This window comes from Corvus hawaiiensis, chromosome 1, assembly GCF_020740725.1.
Source record: "Corvus hawaiiensis isolate bCorHaw1 chromosome 1, bCorHaw1.pri.cur, whole genome shotgun sequence".
Lineage (NCBI taxonomy): Eukaryota > Metazoa > Chordata > Aves > Passeriformes > Corvidae > Corvus > Corvus hawaiiensis.
The window spans coordinates 26,877,204-26,901,810 of record NC_063213.1 but is presented as its reverse complement, the minus strand read 5'-3'; the positions used below and the strand labels follow the sequence as shown (position 1 = coordinate 26,901,810).

At 41.7% G+C, this 24,607-nt stretch overlaps 2 protein-coding genes across 6 annotated transcripts in view; one reads left to right on the top strand and one right to left on the bottom strand.

The window, feature by feature from the left end:
* The window catches only part of LOC125322067 (translation initiation factor IF-2-like), a 40,580-nt gene extending 34,852 nt beyond the window's left edge, over positions 1–5,728 (bottom strand). Inside the window, exons 1-2 of the mRNA XM_048295648.1 lie at positions 5,698–5,728; positions 4,586–5,294 (exon numbers count right to left, since the gene is read on the bottom strand). Coding sequence (XP_048151605.1) covers positions 4,586–5,294; positions 5,698–5,728 — 740 coding nt within the window. The remainder of the gene's footprint in view (positions 1–4,585; positions 5,295–5,697) is intronic.
* GLI3 (GLI family zinc finger 3) overlaps positions 3,746–24,607 on the top strand; it is a 209,192-nt gene continuing 188,330 nt past the window's right edge. The window contains exons 1-3 of one of the 5 annotated variants that reach the window (XM_048297432.1): positions 3,746–3,972; positions 4,234–4,577; positions 18,509–18,671. In XM_048297432.1, coding sequence (XP_048153389.1) covers positions 18,548–18,671 — 124 coding nt within the window. In that variant the 5' untranslated portion in view covers positions 3,746–3,972; positions 4,234–4,577; positions 18,509–18,547. Of the gene's footprint in view, positions 4,578–5,272; positions 5,450–18,508; positions 18,672–24,607 lie in introns of those variants that run through there. The other 4 variants (XM_048297423.1, XM_048297441.1, XM_048297460.1 and 1 more) reach the window with 4 other exon arrangements.

The following is a 24,607-nucleotide window of genomic DNA, read 5'->3' as shown; positions in this document are numbered from 1 at the left end:
CCAGAAATCGGTGCCATTGCTCCATATTCCAGTGCTTCACCTGAGTTTGCCCCTGTGAAAGCACAGCAGACCTGTCCATTTAACAGAATTTATTCCAGTGAGGTATTAGCCTACTGGCAGGAAGGTGACTGTCATAAAACCTTTGTCTTCTAGTGGATGTCACCTGGATAAATAGCAACAGTTAAGGTCCTTGCATGTGTCCTGTAGAGCATTCACTGGCATTGGAGAGAAAGTGGAAGGTGCTGCAACTGGGAGCAGTGACAAGACTGGCTCTTGGTGTCGCTGAATATCAGGTCTTTTGCATGCATCTTACGTGAGCAGAGTCCCTGCTCCTTCTGATTCTGCTTTCCTGGAACAACAGGTGCAGCAAAAAGGGAATACAAGCACACAGCCTGGAGGCCTGTAATTTTCCAGTCAGAGGCTGAGAAGAAGTGGGGACACAAGGTAGGCTGAAGAAATGCAAAAGTATCGTTCATGATATAACTTACAGCAGAAATGTTCTGTGGTTGTGGCATACTGTCTCAGAGAAATGAGCTTTGGCACGGGTCAACAGGTCTTCTGCAAGAGCCATTCCTACTTGCAAGGAAACATCACAGACATATCTCAGAGGTCAATTTCTTTTGGAGGGGCAATCTAGACATACGGAAAAATCATTACATTTTATTAATGTGTAGTTTTACTCTTCCCATTGCATCTTTGAAGTATGATTCCTCTGAATAAGACGTGAAAGATGGTAAGAGAGGCACCTCCCTGAACAGAGCTGCCCGTTTTCATTTTGTTTAGCTGAAGGGCCTTGGATGCTCTAAGCTTCTTTAGCGCTCTTCATTATCAAGGTGTTGAAACATTTACAATATGTTTCAAATGGCAAATGTCACCCACTCACCGTTGGTTTTTATTTTCTGCTTGGCCTGACCAGACACAGGCACTGGCAGAAACTTCTATATTGTTTCTGTGTTTTCCTTCTCTCAAGATTTTCACTGCTCTGAAATGCACCAGAAGGCTATTTTTCATAAGCGAACCTTAAGGCATTCTATCACCTCTTTAGTTTTTAAATTTTTTTGTCTGTCTTGACTGCGAGTTGAGTGTAGAGAAATGTTTGGGATTTTTATTTTTTATCTCAAATTAGAAATATGTGTCTTGAGCCGAGTTGGTGTGAATTGTAGTAAAAACAAACAAACAAGCAAAAACTAAAAAAAAAAAAAAAAAAAAAAAGTTGTTTTCTAATGTAACAAGATGTCCAAACTCTGAGGAAAAAACTTATATTTTAAAATGTCTAAGATGAATACTGATTTGAAGGCCCAGTCTCAACTTAAAATCATGCCCCAGTTTGAATGTCTTTTAAGCTATTATTAAAAGCAGTATCTTAACATCAGCAATACTGAATTATAAATGGCTAGATAAACAGGATTTTCCACATTAATTTGTTTCTTTTACAAAGTACCATTTTGGATGTTGGTTAATTTCCCCTGCTACTTTTAAGGGTTTTCATTATACAAAGAGGAAAAAAAGAGTTTAAGAAAATTGATTGCATAAAATAGAAAGGAATATGCAATAGGCAGAAAATGAGAGAAGGGTACAATGTGCTGAAGGAATCATATTGCTCTTAAACAGATCTGTAAAGGGAGCTGAGGTTTGCCTAATCATTCTGTACACCACCAATCCCCCAGCATATATATATGTATTGGGGGGTGGTATACATGTTACATAAAGTACATACATATGGTGCTATATATAGTACATATACCGAAAACAAAACATCCGCAGTACTGTATCACTATTATCATATATCATGAAACAGCTAACATTTTCCTGGGAGCATGAGACTGGAAAAGGAAGTCTTATAAGATAAAAAAGTTGGAAGAATATCAACTCTTCATACTGGTGTTCAGATCCTGGTGTTGCACATGCCTCCTCCCTGCGTAGCGCTATGCCTGTCAGCACAATCGCTTGGGCAACCAGGGGCTGCTCCTTCTAAGCAGGGGCAGATTTGTCTCTCGGCGTGCTGTGAAATTGCTGGCTACAGAGGCATCGCACCAGGGCACAGGCTCTCATCCTGTCCTGGTGCCCGCCTCTAACAGTGCATGTGTGTGCGTGGCAGCTTGGATGTTGTGCACCTCTCACTCAGTGTGAAAGCATCTGACTACTGTGTCTGCCCTGAAAGCCAGCATGTGCTGACCTGGTGCTGTAAAACCTGCACACAAATAGGCATCCCTGGGATTGCCAGGGCAATTAGTCTGTGCCAGGGACATCCATAGGCATCTCTCCAAAGCTACTTCTTTGCACCCAGAAAAGATTTCCAGGTGAAAAACAACTCCAAAGCAGTTAGTCTGAGGAAATTAGGGTTGAAGTAGCCCTTTGAGTCAGATAAAATTGCCTTCTGTTTCTAAAAATCTCATGGACCAAGACACCTCAAACCATAAATACCTGCAGCTTTGTTTTGTAATAAAATTAACATGTTCCATAGTGAGACTAAGGGAAGCTTTATGAAATGCACAGCATCAAGAACCAGTCTTTCATTTTCATCAGCAAACATATCTTTTTTTTCAAGAACCACTAATTTTTTTGGGACTTCCCAAATGCTTAGGGCAGCCCGAGCCCGGGTACCTTGTTAAATTGTATATATCAGTAACAAATCTTTACTTGGCAGTGTTGTGAGCCAGGTTATGAACAAAGGTGCATATGAAGTATTTGACATTGTGATGGCAACAACTTAAATATATATATACTTTTCGTGAGAGGCAGTCCCACCTTGTGACTTGATGGAAAATGGTTGTGGTAATGTTCATTTACGGTTTCTCAGACTTTAATATCAGGGGAGCAATCTGCAGAACTAGAAAAAGGCAAGGTGTCTTGTCAGGACGTATCATTTCCCGAAGGATGGAGATACGGGAACAAGTGCCATCCTAGTTCCTGCTATTTCTGAACCGCAGCGTGCATTGCTGTGGGAAACCTGCTCGCAAGGAGCCCGGGGGAAGAACGGAGATGAGGGCCAAAGAGGGAGGCAGCGGAGAGCCTTGTTTTGTAGGGTGAAGGCCAGAGCAGCCTGGCAGGGTGCTGGGGAGGCTGGCAGGTAGGCTGGGAAAGGAGGAGCAGGCGACGCATCACCGCCACCCTTCCCGATGCCCAAGCACTTGTATTTTTTCCCCCCAAAGAGCTATTTTTCAGTGTCACATGGCTTAGGTGAAACTTTCCTTGAAGTCCTTCAGTCAAGTCAGGCTGCGGCGCCAGAGCAAACGCGAGCCCAGAAGCCGCAGCACACAGAGAAAACCCACCCGAGGGGCACGTCTTCCCCCCAAAAGCCCTGAATTTTTGGCGGGAGGGAGAAAGGGATGTCCAAGGCATCGGTGCGCGGGAAACGGGGCTGCAGATGCAGGCTGAGCTGAAGGATGGAGCGAGAGAGGAGGGAGAGGGAGGAAGCGCGACCCGAGGCGGAGGGGCCGCTCCGGGGGGGCCCGCCGTCGCCCCGCGCTGCCTCCTGGCTGTGGGCGGGGTGTCGCCACCCGTGGGCCGCCGCCGGGGCGGGCCGGGCCGGGCCGGGGGGATGGCGGGGGTGGAGGAGGAGGAGGAGGAAGGGGGGAGCGGGGGTGTCATGCCGAGAGCGCGCGTCGCAGCCCGGCAGGCCGCGGCCCGACCCGCACTCCGGGGCGCAGCCCTCCGCCGCTCCCCCAGGCAAGCGGCCCCGCTCCCCGGGCAGCAGCCAGCCGCGTCCCGAACAGGCGGAGGGAAGGGGGGGAAGAAGAGCGGAGCCCTCTCCGCCGCTCGAGGAAGGGGAGGGAAGGGGGAAGTTTAACGGAGGGTGTTTGAATCGGGAGATATCCCTAAAGAGCCTTTCCCCTGCTCTGATCCAGAGGGCTGCGCTGGAAGGAGGGGGCGGCGACGACGAGAAGCCCTGCAACATCTGTAAAACTTGAAGGAGGCGGCGAGAGGAGCGCGCGAGACGGAGAAAAGCGAGAGGGACAACTTTTCCGACACGTGAGTACCTCGGCGCGATGTGTTTGTTCCCCTTCTTCGGTGGCTGCGCTGAGCCAAAACCATGCGGGGCGGCGGCGGGGCTGGAGGGGACGGGGGGCACGGGACGGGACAGAGGGGTCCCCCCTTCCCTACGAAAACTGTTTGGTACCGGGCGGTGGATTTGGGGATATATGTTTTTTTTTTTCTTTTGCTCCCTCTCTTCTTTTTCTTCTTTTTCTCCTTTTTCTCCTCCCCCCCGCTCTTTTTGTTGAACCAAATCAGAAATGTCAGTCAGTGCGAGTGAGTCAGAAAGGATCAGATTACAAGATCACTGAAACTGATGTCGGACCCGCACACACACACCCCCACACGGAGGCAGAGGCGCGGGCTGCTCCCCGCGGGAGGCAGGCAGGGATAAAACAACCACCAACAACACCCGCCGGCCCTCCTCTGCCGCCCCCGTCCCGCCTGTGTCCCGTCCCGTCCCCCTGCCCCGCGGGATGCCCGCCGGCCTCGACGGGGGCTGGCCCCGCTAGCCGCGGCGGCGGGGGAGCAGCGCGGGGACGAACCGGCGGCCCCGGCCCTCGCCCATGGGCAGCGCGGGGGCTCGGCGGCAGCGGCGGCAGGTACGTACCCACTTGGGCTAGAAGTTCTTTGTTCCCCCGGCTCTACTCCGGGCCACTTTCTTGTCGTCTCCCAGCGCTCCGGCCCGGCTCCCGGCCCCTTTCCCGCTTCCCTAACTTGGAGGCGGGGGCAGGGGGGACCGAGGTGTCTAACCCCCAAAATGGCTGTCACGGAGCGCGGGGGCCGAGGGCGCGGGGTGCGGGGCGAGGCGGGGGCAGTCCCCGCTCCGGGCCGGGCTCGGCCGGGCACGTCCCGCGGCGGAGCTGCCGATGTGCGGGCGACAGCTGCTGTTTTATTTCCACCCCCTTCTTTCTCCTCGCCCCAACTCCCTGAGCGACTCCCAGGCGTTTTCACGCCCGTGCAGCGGGAGGCCGGCACAAACTTCGCAGGGGGAAAGGCGAGAGGAGCGGGGGAGAATCCGCTGTCAAATCTGGCGGGGCGGAGGGGCGCCCGGGGGGCCGTCGTTCTCTGCCGGCTGCTCCCTGCGAGGAAGGGGACGGTCGGGTCCCGGTCGAGAGGGGGGCGCGGGGCTGCGGGCGCCTCTCTAAGCAGAGCAGCTCTCGGCCCGCTCCGCCCCGCCGCTGGCACAGGGTCAAGCTGGGAGCGGGGCGGCGGGACGGGCCCAGCCGAGGCCGGGCGGGAGGAGCGGGGAGGCTGCCCCCGGGAGCTCCTCGGCGCCGCCCCGGCCCGGCACCGCGGCCCGGCCGTGCGCCGCCCAACTTTGGAGGGAGGGAGCAGAGCGTGTCCGCCGCGGTTCCGATTGTCCCGTGAAGTCGGTGGGGTGTTGGCACAATTCCCGCGCCTTCGGACGGGCCCGCCGGCTCGCAGCTGCTAGCGCCCGCTCCCCAGCCCGCGCACCACGTGAAGAGAAAAGGTAAAAGGAAACACACGCCCCCCGCTCCCCATCTCACTCCCCAGTTTTGTTTTTAACCCTCTGGTGCGTAGTTTTGATCCGGTCCTCCGGGCACGGTGTCCGTGGCCTTCTGCCAGTTTGTATGTAGATATATTTATGTAAAAGATTTTCTCCCAGCTCCTTGCCAGCTGTTCCACATTTTCCAGCTGCCACTTCAGTTTGAAATGATGGACTGTACGGATCTCAAAGAGCCTTTTAGTCAGAGGTACGGATAGCTGTCCGTTTGATACACAGTGTCATGTTTTAGAGGCTACTTCACTAAAGGATCATTAAGTAGCAACCCACTGCAAAATGCTCATCATCGTCGCACCCCTGCTACTTCCCGCTTCATTTCCAAAGCTCAATAAACATGATTTTTTAAGCTTCAGCGTGCAGACTTCATTTCTTTTGTGTGCGTGCTACAGAAAAACTTGGAAGCGAAATTTTCCAGAGGCCTTGAGATAATGTGGCTGATAAAACCAACAAACATTTTTAGGAGGGCATGGCAGCCTCTCTCTCTCTGTGTGATGTAGGTATCTTTTTTGAAATCGTTTGACTGGAATAGTGAGAAATCAGTATGTTTCTCTGTGTTACAAAATAGTTTTTGGTGTGGTGTTCAATGAGATTATGGATTGAAATGTGCCAGAACTGGCCTTAAGTAGTTTGAATATTTGTGCAATTGCATTGTAATTTGGAAATGTGCCTCACTGATTGATTCCTATAATTATTTCATTTAGGTCCTCTATTAAAAATTAATAATGATCTGACAGTTTCTTAATTATATATGTCATGATTATTTTGAAGGAAGACGAATGCAGTGTTTTAAAAGTAAAGTAATCTTAAAATGTAAAAACTGCCGTGTTCACACCACTGTATTTCAGTTGTGGAAATATATATTAAAAGTAATGGTGATCAGTTTAGCAATGTAAACTGTAGGCAGCCTCTTGAGAGTTTGTTTATATAATGAAGGTTTGGGTATAACTAGCTAGTATGTAAATACTTTCAGTTTTGTGTATAGCCCAATTCTAAGAGCATAAATAATAGTAACTATGAGAGAAGGCTATTTTAATGATGGGGATTATTTCTTTAAAAGCAGGATTATGTGATTTTGAATGAGTAGAAAGAATGAGTAAGAAAAATACTCTCTCAGTTTATGTGTATTTTTTTAAGCAGCAGTGGAAGCAAAACTATGGCTTAAGGTGCCCAAATGAATGCACTCTTGCATTCTGATAATAGCATATGGTTTTCAGCAGGACATGTTGTTTTCCAAAGCTTTTCTGTAGAAGTACTGCAAAACAAAGACATCACCTGCATTTTCCTGCTTAAGTGGAGTAACATTTTTGGCTTGAGAAGGTGTGCAGTGGCCAAGACAGTGTTTTACTGCTATACGTAATCATCAGTTGTGAAAGATTGTTCATTTTCAAACACAAAACCAGTTCGTAGCTGAGAAATTAAAGTATCAATGGTTATAAATGATTTTTTTTTCTGAATAGTTGTTGGAAAAACCAAAATACTCAAGTTTGGAGATATCAATATAATTTGTTCACCTTGCAGATTACTTGAATTTTTAACAAGATAAATGTATGCATTGATACTGACCCATGAAAGTTTCAGTTACACTTCCTGCCTTGTTTTGGGGAAAGCTATTTAATTACCTGCACTCCTGTAGTGTGTTTGAATTTCATCCTGCATATTAAAGGAAGGAATGGCATATTTTTATGTTGTAGAGTGTTAGTGAAAAGTTAGTCATCTTTGCTTGATAAATAAGGAATTTGAGGGCTATTAAAGCAGGGTTTATTTGGAGTTATGGAAAGAGGCATTTTAATGATCAGTGTTGCATATGTTCAACTATATGGAGACAGTAATGTACAAAGAAAAAGCAGACTTGAAGGAAAAGTGAATCAACGAGTCATGAAATCCTCAGGAAAACCTTAGTAATGGAATGTTAATGCTTTTAGACTATAGTAGATTACCTTAAAAGTCAGGCTTTTCTTCTTTATGCAATTGTTGTAAATCCCTGGCTAAAGAATACTTTGAAGAATGCTTTAGTTTTTCTGGCACTCATATTCTGTAGTAATTCTGGTTGTTTTGGAAGATTCAAGATATTTTCTGCCAAGTTGCAGTTAGGCAATTAAAATGCTAAAATGGCTACAGAGGAAGCTTTTTATTCAACAAAAGGTTCAGCTGTAATAATGATTTCAAGTTGTCTTTTAACCACAGGTTTTATAGACATCCTCCTTTTATACTTTGTCATTTTTATAAGGGAATTGATTTGTTATACTTTAAAATCAAATAAAATGAGACAGAATAAACAAAAATAGGGCATGGGTGCTGCTGCAAACTTTTCAAGTTCTTTCAGTGCATTTTTCATCTTTACTTTTATTTGATAGGTCTGTGAAATAGAGCTGTAGACTGGCAGACTTTAAATGAAATTTCACACTTTGATGATTTTTTTTAAACTTTGATATATTGACAGCAAAAGGAGCTGCAAAGCTTTTATATAACTTGAGCAGTAACACCAAGCAGCAGTCAAACGTCTCTATGCATTTGTGTTTAACTGCAGAAGAAAAACATGTCCATGGGCAGTAGAGGGTTCTTATCAACTCCCTAATCCCAGATCCCAGCAAACCTTGAGGGCATGCCTCAGATCTTGCTGAAATCATTGTAGACTCTCACAGTTTGCAGATTAAATATGCTATGTGTTCCTGGCTCCAACAACAGTTTTATGAGCTCACTAAGCTTCCTGTTTTAAGATCCTTTTCTGAAGTTTTTAGGAGCTGCTAAGGGCGATGCTGTCTATGGCAAGTGGTACTTATTAATTCAGGGACACTTTAGGTATTTCATCTTGTCTGTAAAAAGAGCCAAAATTGCTATTTTCAAATTAGAAGTCGAGTTGCACTGGAAAAAAGGAGCTCCTTTAAAGAGGGATTCTGTTGTTTTAATGTGTTTGTCAGTACACAAGGTGACAAAGTTTATACGAGGCTTGATTTGTTTTATGAGGCTTGACTTTGGCTGGGCTCTTTAAAACGAGACTTTTTCGGTTGTAATTCTAAGCACAATGCAGCTTTTAGTACATAATTTCTGAGCCTCTTTTAACCAATTGTGTTTGTAGCAGCTCATTAAACATACCTTTGAAGTTCTCGTTCTCCTTTACGTCTCAAAAAAGGGAAAATATATTCTGCCAAGAATGAATTTCAGTGAATCAGGTGGTTAACCTGGCATTCATTGACCCTTCTGAACGTATGGCATTGCACGTTCTGAGTCTGGTCTTTTCTAGGTGCTAAATAGTTAACTCTTATATTTTATTCACTGTAATAATGTTTATGTATTCGGTGCAATAGTTTTAATTAAAAAGGAAAATACTTATTGTCCAACAACATGTGTCATATTGTTCCCAAGAGAACTTGAGCCAATTTTGTGCTTAAAGGTTATTCAGTGAATGAAATTTTGAAAGCCCATTTGTCAAGGTACTGCACGGTTTCTGTTAGTTTTCAACCCCCAAATTCATTGTCCGCATGGCCCAGTCATTAGTCAGCAGTGTATTAGTGCTGCCTTCAGGCAATGCTGCCCAGCACTTCTTCGCACCATTATAGCTCTAAAAGTGTACTCTGCCGACTGGTAGAATTACTGCTCTGATTTCCGCTTGGCTGCTTTTGAGGTAAGTCCCCTCCCTAGCTTCCAGCTCACGATAATCCCTGCTTTCTTTTAAGGCTGCTTTCTGCAGAGATTTAGGGGAAAACTTTCTTAAAGATTGTGCTGGCATCATACTGTGGTTTTGTTGTGGTGTACTCTGTACATATAAATTGTACCTGCCTTACCTTGAAAGTGTATTAAATTGGCTGCTGAAGTGTTGGTTTCTCTCTCTTTAAGAACAAAATAAAAAACGAGGTAATATAGTGATGTTAAAAACCCCTGCGAGGTTACTTAGATTACAGCAAGGGACAAAGTAATTGGGACAGAATGTGTTTGTGTCTAATTAGTTGCTGGGTGTCAGAACTGATAATATCAGAATCTACTACAAGGAGATCTGATTGAATAATTTTCTTAGCTGAAGTTGCCACTCAAATGTCAAGTTATTTTTTACACTGATTATCAAGATGATTAAGCCTTTTAAAAAATTTATTCTTTCTTTATTCATGCTCAAAATGCTGCTGTGTTTTTTTTGGTATCTGATATTTAGTTCAGGGTAAAGTACCAAACAGACCTTTTGGTGGTTTAGAGCTGAACCTCCCCCAGTAGTGTTTGCTGCTTTGTATGACACTGTTTTCTTCGCATACAAATCTGTTAATGTCAAGAAAATCAACTGTGTGTAAAGAATACATCATCCAGCTGCCCAAAGAATGAAGCCTTTATTAGATAAGATTTATGAATACCTGAAACTGAAGAGTCAGAAACACAGATCAAGTTAGTGTCAGTTCAATACGCTGTTCTGAACCGTATATATTAAAATGAAATCCTAGCACTATGGATTCTTAACTATCAGGACATGGTTCGGTGAGGTTTTGCTTGGCTCTTCAATTCACTGTGGATGTTTTTTCTAGGAAAATAATATAGCTGTATAATTCTGTGGTTACACTATTTTAACAAGGTTAGTTGATTGTGAAGTGGATTGTGCATTTGTAATGCAGCAGTTCAGAGTTGTGCTGTTGTGTTTTGTCAAGTTACAAAAACGCGAAGGAATCATGGCACAGTTTTCCTACTGTTATGAGACAGGTGTAAAACCTAAAGTAAACTGTAAAAGCTGAAGATAAAGTTTTATAAAGTACTTTTCACACTTGAAATTCTTCCTGGGTATATGGAGTTTTCCTAGCTCTTTTACATGTTAAAACATCTGTGTTGTGTTAGAATGTGAAATTCTGGATGAAGGCATCCCTTAACCTGAGAGTATGCTGAGGAGATAAACAGGCTTCCAGGAATGGGACTGTGATCAAAACATGGCACTTTCAAAAACATTCTACTTGATTCCTTTGATCTTGTTTTAAAATGCTAATTGTAAAATATGGAATACAGTCTTCTTTCATTTGCATATCATAAGTTAGGAACAGAAGGCACATCTTTGCAATAGATGTACATTAAATGCATTCTTCCTTGAGCTCAGTTCCTGTATAGATTGACATTGATATATAGATCAAGTTTTGATTCTAAGGAAACTTTCATCTGTTGGGATTGATGAGATAAAACAAAAAGTGTGAAGAAAGTGGTCATTTCACTGGAATGTTGAGCTCCACTGCCTGAAATTAGAGTACTTCTGCATTTTTCTGTGGAAGTTGTAGTGACTTCTTACTTGACTAAATAAGTGGTGCAAAGCACATCCATTACAGAGGTTTGTAATTTGCTTTACCAAGCTGTTTGTCGACAAGAAGGGAAAGATAAAACCAGCCTGTATTGTGACCATAAGTATTCCTAGGAACAGTATCAGTCAAGGAAGTCATAGAGTGTTATCCACACAGCAAGTCTTGCTGTTGTCCTCCTCACTGTTCTCTCAGAATATTCCTGGCATTTCAGATCTTGAGAGTATGAATGAACCAAAATTCAGGTTTCATGAAACGAATGCGTTGCCAAAGGAAATCCCTGCACTGTTACTTAAGTTTGTTTTTTGACTTAGTGCTGCTGAATTCCTGAAAAAAGATAGGGCAAAAGCAGAGTATAGACTTGGTAGGGAAGTTTGAAGTGTTGCCCCTCATTGTAACCTATTGCTACAAACAGTACAGTTCACAGGAGATTTTTTTTCTACCCCTCGGTGCTAATTCTTTTACAGCTAATCTTACTTTGACATAATTATTAGTTTTTCCTGCTGCAGAATTTGAAGCACAAGAACAAGTAGGATTGCAAAACAAGCAGTAACACAGCTTATTCTGAATTTTTGAGCAATATGAGGCAGTTTAATTGGAAGGAGTTCTGATTCCTCCTGGGTAAGTGCATTACTGGTTTTAAACACAACCCCCCTCCCTAAATATACTAAAGTATTCGGAGACTTGAAAGATATGTAGCACTTTCTATTTTTTAAGAAATAAACTTTATTCTTTCCATTGTATTTGGGTAGTTCGTAAGAGAGTCAAAAAAGGAATAAGGAAACCCAAGACCATGTGATTAAAATAACAAATGCTTAAATGCAGGGTTAATGACCTGATTTATTTGTTTTGTTTTGGTTGTGGGGTTATTTGCTTGTTTGCTTTTCCTTAAAGTTCAGTTCCTTATTGTAAAGAATCTCAGACAATGAATTGATTATAAAATTTTACCTCAGAGGAGATATCATATCTGACTTGTAAAGCCACTGAGATGTGTTTTAAGTTGGGGCTCTGTCTCCCTCAGCTTCATGTTGCATGTTCCCAAACAGCAGCTTCTGTGAGGGATAGACTAGGTGGAGATGGACAGTTCAACCTGAATCCTTCAGTGTCCTTATCCATTAAGTTCTGTTTATTGAGTATGAAAATGAATAATTTATTTCCTGGCAGAAATCTGTTTTATTTAGATGCAGAGTTTAATCTGTTGAAGTAATAGTGAAAACATTTAATTGGGGTTATACTTAACAGCTTTTTAAATCCGAAAACAAAAGTAGATATAATCTACTTGTAAGACTGTGTGGTTGAGGTATATTTAAAGCAACTGAGGTGCTGCCTCAGTAGAAAGTGCCACTTACTGATCCTACTGTATGTGTATGTTTTAAATATTTCAGAACTTTTAGGTAACTGAGTAGCAGAAATACATAAGCAAGTATAATTCCCCTGGAGTCGAGCAACTATTACAATCAACTCAGTACTTCAGTGTATGCCATAGAATATTTTCTTGCTTAGGATCTTAATCACAAGGATGCTAATAGCACTGCTTTGCCTAGCTGATTGCCTTTGTGTTTGTGATCCTCGTTGTTGTTGCCACAAGCTATTTAACCTATCAGGAATAGATCAGATCGTCATTAACCAGGCTTTAGGTCTAGTTGTTTTTCAGTCTTTATGGGGGAAAGAAATCAAAGGAAAGTAACAAGGAAAAGACAGCAGATGGTAATGAATTAGGAAAGATTGTATTAATACATGTTGTGTCCCTTAACTGAGCGTATTTTTCAATTTCAAGCTATGAATCCACCTATCTGATTCTGTCAGGATCTTCTCTTTCTTTCTTCTTTCTTTCTTTCTTTCTGTTCTTTCTTTCTTTCTTTCTTTCTTTCTTTCTTTCTTTCTTTCCTTTCTTTCTTTCTTCAAAACAGGTTTAGATGTACGCAGATAGCAACTAGTGCATTTATAGATCATGCGTGTAATTGAAATGGAGATAGGTATTGTGAAGTATAAGATACCTCCCCCCCCCCCCCCCCCCCCCCTTATTGCTTGTTGTGGTTTTATATAAAGTGGCTATAAAACTATTTGTGCTGTTTATATTGGTCTTAGTCTTACTGAGAGTAGTTGTCAACAACAGGAAGAACCCAAATAAAGTTTACCCTGGAGTAATTAATGAGGGTTGCAGAATTCTGGTTTAGCTTACAAAGAATTGGAAAAGGATAAAACTATTTTTAAAATATTCAGGTTAGTTCCTATAGCTATTACAAAAATGGTGAGATTATACCAAGAGGTTAATGTTACAGTTGGAAAATATTTCTTAAAATGTCTGAGCGCCTGAACATTTTTCATCAGGTTCTGTCAGGGGTAACTTTGTCAGTGCAGCTTTTGCTAGGCGGGGTTTGATAGAAAGCAATGCTGAAATCTAGGTGGGTTTTGGAAGTTAAATGTACCTGAATCAAGCCTATATAAATCAGTGTGAAACAGCTCCTATATAGTAGCTTAAGATTGTCTCATGTATATTTGGCCATTTGAATGTGGCTGAACAAGATGCATTTTTTTTTATCCTTAAATAATCCCAAGGAACAGTGCAAACCCATGTTGATAAAGTTGATAAAGGGCCCTTTCTGGTTGAGAGTGACTGTAATTTCCTGATTGTTCTTTGTGCCTCCCCTTGTGTTTTTCACTTTCATACAGTTGCGCTATTCAAGATGTATTGTATCCCCAAAGACTGCTTCCAGTAGTGTGGATCAAAGTAGTACCTATGAACACCCTAACTACCCAGAGTCATTTCTGAAAAATTAAACATGCTATGTTTGCTTGCACGCTGATTGGGGCACTCTGGTTGCTGATAGCAATCAGTATGAACTTCCCTACTGCTGATGTAATGATGATGAATGCTGTGACACTGCTATTTCAGACAGCTCTTCTCAGTGGATGCAAACCACTTGTTAATGAATTGAGTACAACTATAGCAGCATCAAGTAAAACAGGGAAAGGTTTTGCTTGCCTTTTTTTTTTAATTCAACATGTTAAAAGATATCCCTCAAAAAATAAAAATAAACTGAAGGCAGAAGGTTTAAATTCACAAGAAACATAAACCAGTCTAACATGCAAATTGAGAATTTTAAATGCTTACACTTCAGTACTTAGACCAAAGCAAGCAGTCTTACTGAAGTCAGTGAGCGTATTCCTAGGAATAAATATTTGCATGGTCTGGTCTTTAAAACTAATGTATGCAATATAAATAAAATGATTTAGAAAGTAGTTCAGACAGGAAAAGTGACACAGAGTGAAGATTTCTTGGAAAATTGAAATGTATGTTCAGAAAGGGTCAAGTTTCTTGTTCTTCCAAACCACAGGGCTGCTCCACTGGTTAGTTTGCACTGTGAAGAAACGAACGAAAAGATGTGGATTTTTTTTCTCCCCAGTATATTAATATGATCATTTTTACTATTGTAGGGCATAGTTATATAATCAACACACATAAGGACCGTAAATTACATAATAAGAAGTTACTTGAAAGAATTTTTTGTTCGAAGTAAGTTTCCAACATTGTCATTTGTTGGCACCTCCTTTTAAAAGAGACAGTTTTCCTCATCTAACTAGTTCATTTCAGTAGCTTGTTCCTAAAATTCCTTCAATATAATATGCAATTGGGGAAGGCTTACATTTATGTTTTAAAATGCAGAGACACACCTGCATGCAGGTTACTGTTTTGAGAGGGATTAGGTTTAAAATGGGGATCTGGAATTAATTGTGCAGTGGGTTCAGGCTTCAGGGAAATTACAAAAGGTTCAAGCATGTCTGAATGGGAAAAAAGCCATGAATGTTTGCTTTCAGGAAAGAATGTTTATCCCTCTATTTACCTATGGAAGTTTAGGCTTTTGCCCATGTACTGCTATAGCATTTTCTTTGCCCATTCATATGGACATGGAGATGCTGGATAGCTGATGAAATTAGCTTTCAGGTTTTTTGAAAGTGGAACTCCTTGCTGTGAATAGATGCAGATTGTCTCAGGCCTGGAGGCCAGAACAGGGAAGTCAACTGACTCACACACTGGAGAGAGATATGTACACCCTAATACAAGCCATTTTGTATTTTAATGTGGAGAGGATGTCTGGCTGGGTGATTTTTAGAATGCTGTTTTATAGGGGCTTAGCAACCAGCAGAAAGAAATCTTTACATAATCTGGACTTTTTTTTTTTTTTTGTGAGCTGCAAGCTCCTGTATTTCAGTACAATTTTCTGAGAGAAAATAAAAATCAGCCAAAATTAACGAGAATTATTCTAGAAGATGTGTGTCTGGCTTGTGTTTTCAACTTCTTCCTAAGGTAGTCTTCATGAAAAAAAAAAGATTTTTGGGGCACCGTATTGATTTCCTGATGATTGCTTCCCTAAGGAGCATGCTTGGCAAAACATAGTAAGCCACATCCCTCTAATTATTAGTCCTGCCTTCTCTTCTGGCCTTCCGTACTTTCCCCACCATGTGTACCACTGTTGATACGTCACTGGAGGTGGCTGGATCTGCGGAATTCTTGGAGTGTCTGTGTCACGTGTGTGTGGATTGGGAGCAGAGGACAGAAGGCACAGGAGGAAAGGCCTGCAATGCCCAGGCCATCGGTTTGTGGTGCAGGGTATAGAGCTGAGTAACAAAATCACTCTAGCAGTGTTCCCTCTTCCATGCTGACATGAATAAAAGCAGCCTTCTGAATGTAAACTAAATAGACATGAACCAGAATAGGTACCAAGAACAGGTGTTTATATTAGTTCTTGGCCAGTTCTGTAATTTTCTCTGTCCAAAAAATTTAAGTGCTGCTTTAGGCCTCTGTTCTGCACTGTTGTCCACACCAGGTAGCATAAAACAGAGAACTGATAGAGAATGATGAAGAGAATGGAATTATGTCTGCTAGTCTTACTTCCAGTAAAGAAGATGACCCCAAAGCACCAGAAAAATCTCATTGGCAGTGTGTTGGGGATAAGAAAAAAGTAGCCAAGAGAATGGATGATGTCAGTCTAATCAGCCACATGTTGCTCTTGAATTGCAGATGACCAAAAGATGCTTTTTATGAGATTAAGGCCATCTTAACTCCTTGAAGTACCTTCATTACCTTCCTTTTCTGAGAAGTGGTAGGATCAGTTTGTAATGGAGGTCCTGTCCTGTCATGATGAGACAGGGAAGGAGGTGGAGATAAGTGAGGAGGTGGAGATAAGTGAAGGCTCCTTGCACATACCTGCATAGACATCTGTGTGGCAGGAGGCAGTGGAACCACTTTAGACAACTGTCATCATTTTTGTGACCTCTACCCAAATGTTTCATGCCACTCCACTGGCCTTGTGGAGGCAGAGTGTGTGGCTTCTTACTTTCTAGTTGAATAGGGAGTATAATTGCTTCCTTTCATGACTTTAAGTCAAAAGAAACACACTTGTGAACCAAGGACCAAACAAAAAGGGGGACCAGTTCTTCAGCTTCCTCTTCCAATTTTTCAAAGTCATACTCTTTGGTGTAAGTCAGGATGCTGCCTCAATAGCAGTGTTGGCCCTTAGAAGGCAACAGAAGAAAAATAACCACGGCTGAAGATGTATAGCTTTTTTAGTTCCTTCAGAGATGCATAGAAAGTTATTAATTTGAGCTAATGTTAAATAACTCAAAGGTGGTTAGTCAGAGGATAGGAGGGTACATTGAAGGACTCATGCAGTGGTCGGAGGCTGGGTAGAGGCAGGTTTTGGTGTTCATGTGGCCAGGGCTGTATAGAGCAAACAAACACGTTCCTCTCAGTGTGGGGTGAACAGCTTGGCAGTAGTGCAAGCCTCCCCCCTCTCTACTAATGCAAGAGACTGAAAAGCAAGATACTCAAGCTAACTAATGAAACTGGGGATGCCCTTGCATGAGGTGTGCAAAGGGAAAAAAGGAGGAAGCATATGAGCATATGAGAAATTTGGGATGGTGCTGTTTGCAAAGCTCATGTGAGGTGTCTCCTCAAGGAGATTTTTTTTTACCCATTGCTGGGTAAAACTCAGGGCTGTTGCAAGTTGAGTATTGTTAGATCTCTCCTACTCCCTATTTGAAGACACCTGACATTCCCCTTAGCATTCTGGTAGGAAGTTGTTTCACAGATCACAATAATATTTATAGCACTTTCACAGACAGATCTTGAGAGTAGTCATAGAAGTCCTCTTCTATGGCAGGCTGAGCTTTGTTATTCCTGTTTTTAGCAAGCAAGAAACTCAAGGAAAGAAAAATGCCTTGCCAAAGCTTAGACAGTAGGTCAGTGGCAGAGAGTCTCTGATATCTAGCCCAGTTCCTTGGCTGTGCTGCCTAGCTAAATAATGATTCATTTAGTGATTGGGCTCTACTTTGATCCCTACTGTATAACAATGAGGCTTTGGAGTGTTTTATTGTACTATTAAAAAGAACTCCTACTAGGAAGGTGGGAAGGGGAAGGTTTACTAGACAGCTGTGTTTGTGATGAATTGGCTTTGCAGCCCTTTTTTTTTTGGTTTGATGTTGTTTCTTCTTTTTTTTTTTGGTTTGGAGGGGTTTTTTTGTATTTTTTTTGACTGTCAAAGATTGGGGAAGCAGGTTGCTAATATAATTACACTTCATTACGCTTTACTTTGTGGCTTTTTAAAGCTTTTTTAAAATTTTATTTAAATGGTGTCCTAGAAGAGTGTGACTTCCTTCCATTTTAGACCCATTTGACTAACAAGCAGTGTTGCTCATAGCAGAAAACTATTTATTATTATTTTTTGTTGTTGTTGCATAGATTCATGTTCAAACCACCAAAGTACCAAGATATTTGGTTTTACGCATGATATGTGCTGAATATTGATGATTTGTGTAAAGCTTACTTGGACAGGCAGGTGTGCATCAAGTTAAGCTGCAGACCAATACTTGGAAACAAACGTTTGTGACCTTCACAGCCTAAGATCCCTGCAGTCTTGGGGCTTGGTGTGCCTGCACTGCTGCACAAGCACCAATACCCTTTTGGAAGTTTCTGGGCTTCTCGGGTTTCCATCAGTAATATAAAATATCTGAGAATAAGGAGAAAAGATTTGTGCGGTATAAAATGAATATATCACTGGAGATGACACTGAGAACATCCAGGAAAGGCAAAATAACCAGATACACATCTCTACAGAGCTTTCTATTTCCAGCGTTTACATGCAAAAGAAAGTGATCTCATTATCTGCCACCAGCAATAATATTTGTCTTTCCCTGTGGTTTTTCGGGGTGTTTCACCAATGCAATTTTGTTTGAATTAGATTTCTGAACAAACAAAGTGAGAGATGTTTACATGAGTAACAAGGTGTAGAGATAGACAGGATAATTCCCGCTGCAGTGTGTTCCAACACCATGAATGTTGAAATTTAAATATTTGGCTTCTAGAGTCAACATGAATGTCTGTCTTGATTTTTTTTTTTTCTTTTGCCTTGTTCCAAAGTGCTCTGGGCATAAGAGAAAAATACTGGCCTTTTTTCCCCCTGGATCCATTAAAACCTTTCCAAATTTAAAAAAGTGGACTTACCCATCAAACAGCATAGTGGTTTGTGATGCTGATTCTCTTTAAAGGCAAACATGCTTATTTTTGGTGTTAGTATTTCTTTAAATTCCTTAGGAATTCATGCATGCAAACATGATTTGATGAGCTTACAGAACTGTGAACTGCTAATTCAGTTGTGCTCCAGGCTCTTCTTCAGGTGAGAGGGGTGAGAAGATTTGGGCAGAGCTTTCAAACAGTCTTTAAAGTTTATGACTCTCTTGTTTCATTCAGGTATTAGTGCAAGGAGAGCTGAAGTAATGAGAAGTCATCATGGAGGCGCAGTCCCATAGCTCTACCACAACTGAGAAGAAAAAAGTGGAGAATTCCATCGTGAAATGCTCCAGTCGAACAGATGTCAGTGAGAAAGCTGTTGCCTCCAGCACAACTTCCAATGGTGAGTAACAGCAGGGATTTACTAGCAGCCAAACCTACAGAAATTTTATGTTCACTGCATTCCTTGTGAATTGAGCATTTGCACCTGGATCAGTGTTTGTTCTACAAAAAGGCTAAAGAAAATGAATGGGGGAGGGGTGGTGGTGGTGGAAAGTGGTAGGATACAATAAGGCCTGTTTTGGCATCAGGCATAGTCTCTTTCTTCCAGATGTTCTAATTTGAGATGTAAATGTGCTAAGTTATTTATTATAGGAAGTTCCTGTTTCTGGCATTTTGGAAATTGTCTTGATTAGCCTGGCAGGGCCTGCAAGTGCTTTGCATTTGGTCACTGAAATCTCTTACAGTAGTTAGGTAATTAGTTATTACTATAGAGACAGAAGTAGGTCTGTCAAAATTAGTGTCAAAGGGTTTTTTTTTTCTCTTCTTCTACAAATAGACTTCCTTCTCACAAAGGGCTGTCCCACCTCCCCAAAGTTCCTTAATGCCTGGAACAAAACATCAAGCTAAGTGTGTATCCTCTGGTGGATTCATTTCAAAGTTGTGAATGTACAGCTTGTAGATTTGCAAAACTGGAGTAGTTTGCTTAATTCTCCCCAGAGATTATATCTCAGTTGACAATTTTACATATACCCTGCTCCTCTGAAGAGTGTGAGCTAATCCCAGCCCTAGACCTTTTCATTGTTTGGATTAAGAGGGCTGAGCATATTGATTCCCACTAATGCAGAACTCCTGTTGCATTAGGAAAGAAAATTGCTTGAAATGGTGTGGGCGGAGTGGATTTTGGATAGTTGCAGATTAACTGTTGTTTTTTTACAAATCAGTCTGGTAATGGTGAAAAGCAGAACATGCCTTTCTGTATGTTTTGTAGTCCTGGTGTATTTCTGGCAAAACATTTTCTGTTCACACTTTCTGCTTCCATCATGCTCACTCATCTGGGCTTGTGGTCCAGGTCAGGTTCTCACTTTGATATCTTGAATAAAGGTTTCTGCTTTCTCAAAGAAACAGGTATCTCCCACTAGACTACTGCAGAAAATACATGAATCCTACAGCCATACTAGAGGGGAATCTCCGTGGGTCAGTAAAAATTAGATGGCACATGTCCCAGTATCCTTCTGTGTGACTGGACTTCAGATTCAAAGCAAACTCAACACCTGCTTGCATACTAGATGGAATTGATCCCCATGAGAGTATAAAACTCCTGAGCAGCTATGGAAAAAGTTGCATCAGTTTTCTAAGGCATATGAAATTAGATCCTCAGCTGGTTAAGTCAGTGCAGATCCGTTGCTGTCAATAGAATTACAGTGGTTCGCATTAGCTGAAGGGGTCCCCATTGTATTTTTTTTAATCGATAATAGGATTTTCCACATTGGCCCAACTTTTCAAACAGATGACTGTTAAACACATATGCATATTCTTTGATGTGTCAGGGGTTTGTACGCAAACGTTCATCTCTGACTGTTTGGGGTAGCTTGAATATTATTGGTAAACATTTAGAGGGCTAAAATGAAAGCTTGCAAGATGGTTTTGCCTAATTCTGACACTGATCTACCCCGTGGTCAAGTAATTTTCTTTCTTTAATGGTAGTATTAGTTCTTAACTACATGCTTCTCCTGTGTGGAGTATTACTGCATGGCAGGGGCATCAAACTCCCAAGAGCTGGAAAGACTTAAAGTCTAGTGAATGACTACAAAGTTGTGTCACTGGAATTATCTCCTGCTAATGGAAGGAGATGCTAAGGTAGTACGCTCCTGGGGCCCAAGACTTCGTTTTCTTAAGACAATGACAGTTAACTTTGTTTTCAGTGGGTCTTTGTATTTAAGGAAGATACCAGGATCTCCAAGGTTTGGGTTTCTAATCTACCTTCATGCATAACAGAGCAAACGAGTTTCAAGAGATACAGAGTTGGGCTTCAAAGGGATAAAAAATTAGATTCTTTCTTTGATATGAAAAATTTCCTCTTAGTCTAGAGACTTCATGGAGCATGTATCAAAACAAATACTAGTACTAAAACTTTAGGAACTTAGATGTTAAGTTTTACTCTTGCAGTGTTTCAGAAGTTTTGCTTCTTGCAGATGTGATTGTCATGATAATGAATTTTGGTTACAGGGACAATTTGCATGAAAGCTGGAGCTTGCATGCATTTGCATCTTTTGTTCTTTAATGCTGGAATGAGTATTACTACAGGAACATCATCAGTTGCTATAAGACACCACTCCTACAAAACACCAGCTTTTGTCGATTCAGTGCCTCTTTTTTTTGCAAAGAGCTGCGGTAATGTTAAATGTTGTGATTTGCATTTGAATGCTCTGTTAAACAAGGTAAGGTACCCTTAAAAATAACAAAAGGACAGAATGATCCCTGCTATTCTTCTCAGAAGACTGATGTCATTGCAGAGCAACATCTGCCTATCTTACCAATGTCACCTCATAATCATGTCTAATATCAGTGCTTCTGTCCTTCTGGACTACTCATGAATTAACAAAGTTTGCAGGGTAATGTATGTAAGTGATACCTGTCTGAGATGTGATGTACAGACCAGTATTTTCTTAGTAGCTCTGCTGTCTTCTGAAGGAGTCAGAACTTGGATCATAAACAGATGGAAAGCTGCTAGTTATGGCCTTTATGCAAAGCTTACAGTCATGAGGAAACAAAGAAAATGCCATTATTTCAACAGCTCCCAGAAAGGAGTGACACAACCGGGAGCATGATCTATGTTAATATGGCTATTATATTGAGTGTGGAAAAGTTTTAAATCATATGGTGTGCAGACTATATATTGAAGAATCTGGTGTAAATCTAGGTGCAAGGGAAAGAAAGTGGGAAAGGTGAGCTGGGAGGGTAGCTCACATGTTAACCTGAACAACACAGTACAAGTTCTGGGGCTCAGACTAAGGGCTGCCTTTTGGAAGATAGCAGCTCCACTTAGTCTCAAACAGTGAGCAGGCATGGGCCACAGTTCACCTTAGCCACTTCTGCTGAGTTCCTGTCATTAGCTTAGTACCATAAAGATTTCTGCTGCACTCACCTGACTGCAAACTCTGTATTGCTGAGATGCTTGCAATGTGTTAGATATGGACCTGCCAGCATTTCCATTATAAACTCCTAAATATAGGGGTTTATAATGAAGCCATTAAAATTTGCTCCAGGACAAAACATCTACTGGAGCAAATTAAAATTTCTTTTAAAATACATGTGATTAAAAAAAAAATAATAATAATTTGTAATAACTAAGGAAAATCTTTGGTGCACTTTAATTCCCAGAGGGACCACTCTTGCTTTGTTTTGAATTCATTTTTGCAAGCTTTTGATTTTTTTCTTCTTTGTGTTTCATTTTGTGTGTCTCAACCAAACTGCATGCAGTTTACTAGGATACATTCCTTTGCAAATTGTTCTTTTTCATCCTTCATTTGACTCCTATATTTACTGCTAGGCTAATATCCAGGGGGACAAAAACTGCTAAAGAAAACTGCTACTGGAGATGTTAATTCACAAAAGGTTGTATCAATAAAAGGTTTGAGCTGCGGTATAAAGTAAGCTTAGTTTTGTGTGTGGTGGGAGTTGATAACCTCAGGCTGATCTGCTTTGGCAAGGTAATAACAACAACAAATAAATTGCATTTATGTCATGACTGTGCCACTTGTATTACACTGGAGTAGAGGCTAGTGCCCTGGACCACCTCACTAACATGGGGCTGTATTATCAGGTCTTGTCTTCTCACCTGCACGTTCGTGCCACTTTTCTGGAAACAAAGCACCAAGACCCTGTTCCTTACCATGTCAGTGTGGATTTAGGTCAATCTGAAGGCTGCTGCATGCACACACCAGTTTCTATCAAGTTGTGGAAAGAATGTCTTTCTTTTGGGTGGTATCCATTGATAAACTCATTAACCTTAGTTCTGAGCTCCTGTTGGAGAGCCTTTGTCTGGTGTTGCAGGTCACAAAACCTGCCTTGCTAGACCTCTGTTGGATAATACAGTACCTCCTGTAATTTCAAGTAATTCCAGGATTAGAAAGAAATCATCAGGTGAATGCTGGAAATGTTGCAGGAGTCTGCACAGTGACTTGTCCTGCTGAATTGTGATGAATGCCTGTGTGAAGGCTTGTTCTTGACTGCTCCTCCATGCTGCTCCTCGGCAGCATGCTCAGGCACTGCTCCCTGTGCCTCACGCCTGCTCCTCAGCCCTTGTGCCTCGCAGCCTGACGGACGAGCTGTCTGACAGCAGCAGCACGCCAAGTCCATATGTCAGTCTGAGTGCTGCAGTGCTGGAGCAGAAAGCTGCTCACTGCTGTGCCCTGCCTGTGCAGCTGTGCTGCCTGCGCTGGTGCAGTGCCCTCCTGCTGCCCTGGCACCGGGATTCGCCAGCCTTCCCAAGCATTGCAATAAAGTAATGAACTCCAGTCTGGTGAACCTAGGCAAATGCCTTGCTTTAGCCACGGGACTAGTTCTATTTGCCCTAATAATGTTGGTATTTGCATGCTTACAATTAGGCAGTGGCTTCAATGCCTTACCAGGCTGGCTGCTTTAACTCTGTGTTCTGTTTTGTCAGTGAATTGGATTTATTGTTAGGGTACTTCCTAAGAGGCATTGACCAAAAACCCCATGCTAATTTAACATAGTCCTCAGCTCAATGCCATTTGTTTTTTCCACTTAATCTGTACCATAGATATAATTATTTTTTTGCCTTCATTTCAAAAAAATAGAGGGAATTTCTATAAGGACTGAGCTGATACTTGTACAAGGCAAGGCTGCACTTCACAGCATTGCTTGGATAACATTAGGAAATTGTGATGCTGTATTCAAACCTGATTTATTTACTGTTTGGCTTGTGAATTTTGTTGGTGACTTGAATGCTTTCCTCTTTTGGACATTTTGGCTCAAAATTGATGTTTTTAATGTTGCATTAAAACAATGCAGTTATTGTATAGGAACTGCTTCAGTGTCTGACAGGCAAGCACTTATTTTCAGTTTGATCTGTTTTGTCTAGTTTTTGACCCAATGAGCTTGTTCCAGTGTAATCTGATATTTCTTATTAACCTATTACTCTGCTTTAAAAAAAAGCTAATTATAAACGTATGTAGGTTGTGGACTTGACTACCTTTATCAGAATCAAATAGTTATTGAGAACATACTTTAAAGTGATAGAAAGCAGAAATTATTATCTTAATGATGATGTAACTTAAAACCAAGATGAATAAATGAGAGGAAGTTCATGTGTCCACTTTGATTCTTTCAGAAGAAGAGCCAGCTTCATCTATGTCTTTTTTTTTTTCCTTCTTCCTAGTACTTGCAGGATTGATTGAAGGAAGTATTTGGCAGTCTGCAACCCCGTAAGAATCACATTTCCTGTTTAAACTTTCAGTTGGTTGCTTGTCCTGCTGCTTGCTTTCAAGCCTCACCATAAAATAGGTGTTAATCATAATACCCATTCTTGGCCCCCTTGTTGGATTGATGTCCTTAGGATCCTGTTGAGAGGTCAGGGTTCAAAAGAGGTTGTTAGCTATCAAGAAACATTGCCTGTACTATTTTAGTGACTTCTAAATTGAGTCCTGAATTGATTATATGAGATCTGATTCTACAAAACGATCAGGAGATGCCATCCTCTTCCCCTGAAATTAAAGGGGATGGAGTGGCCCTCTTCACTTCTCATTTTCAGGTCAAGGAGGAAACAACATCCTGTAGTGTTAGATGCTGGAAATGATGACTTCAGTGTACATGTTTTTCTGATTAATTTGTTTTTCAGCATGTCAAATTCTGCAAGTAATTCCTATTTACAAGTTGTATAGAGCAGCATGAAAGTTAAGGGTAGAATGGCCACATGTGCCCAAAAAAGCAAAGGCAAAGACCTGAACTTGTAAGATTTCTTTGTACCCTTCTGTTCTAATATTTGCGGCCAGGTTGTAAGAGGATAAACTTAAAAGAAGGTACTTTTCCTAGGGG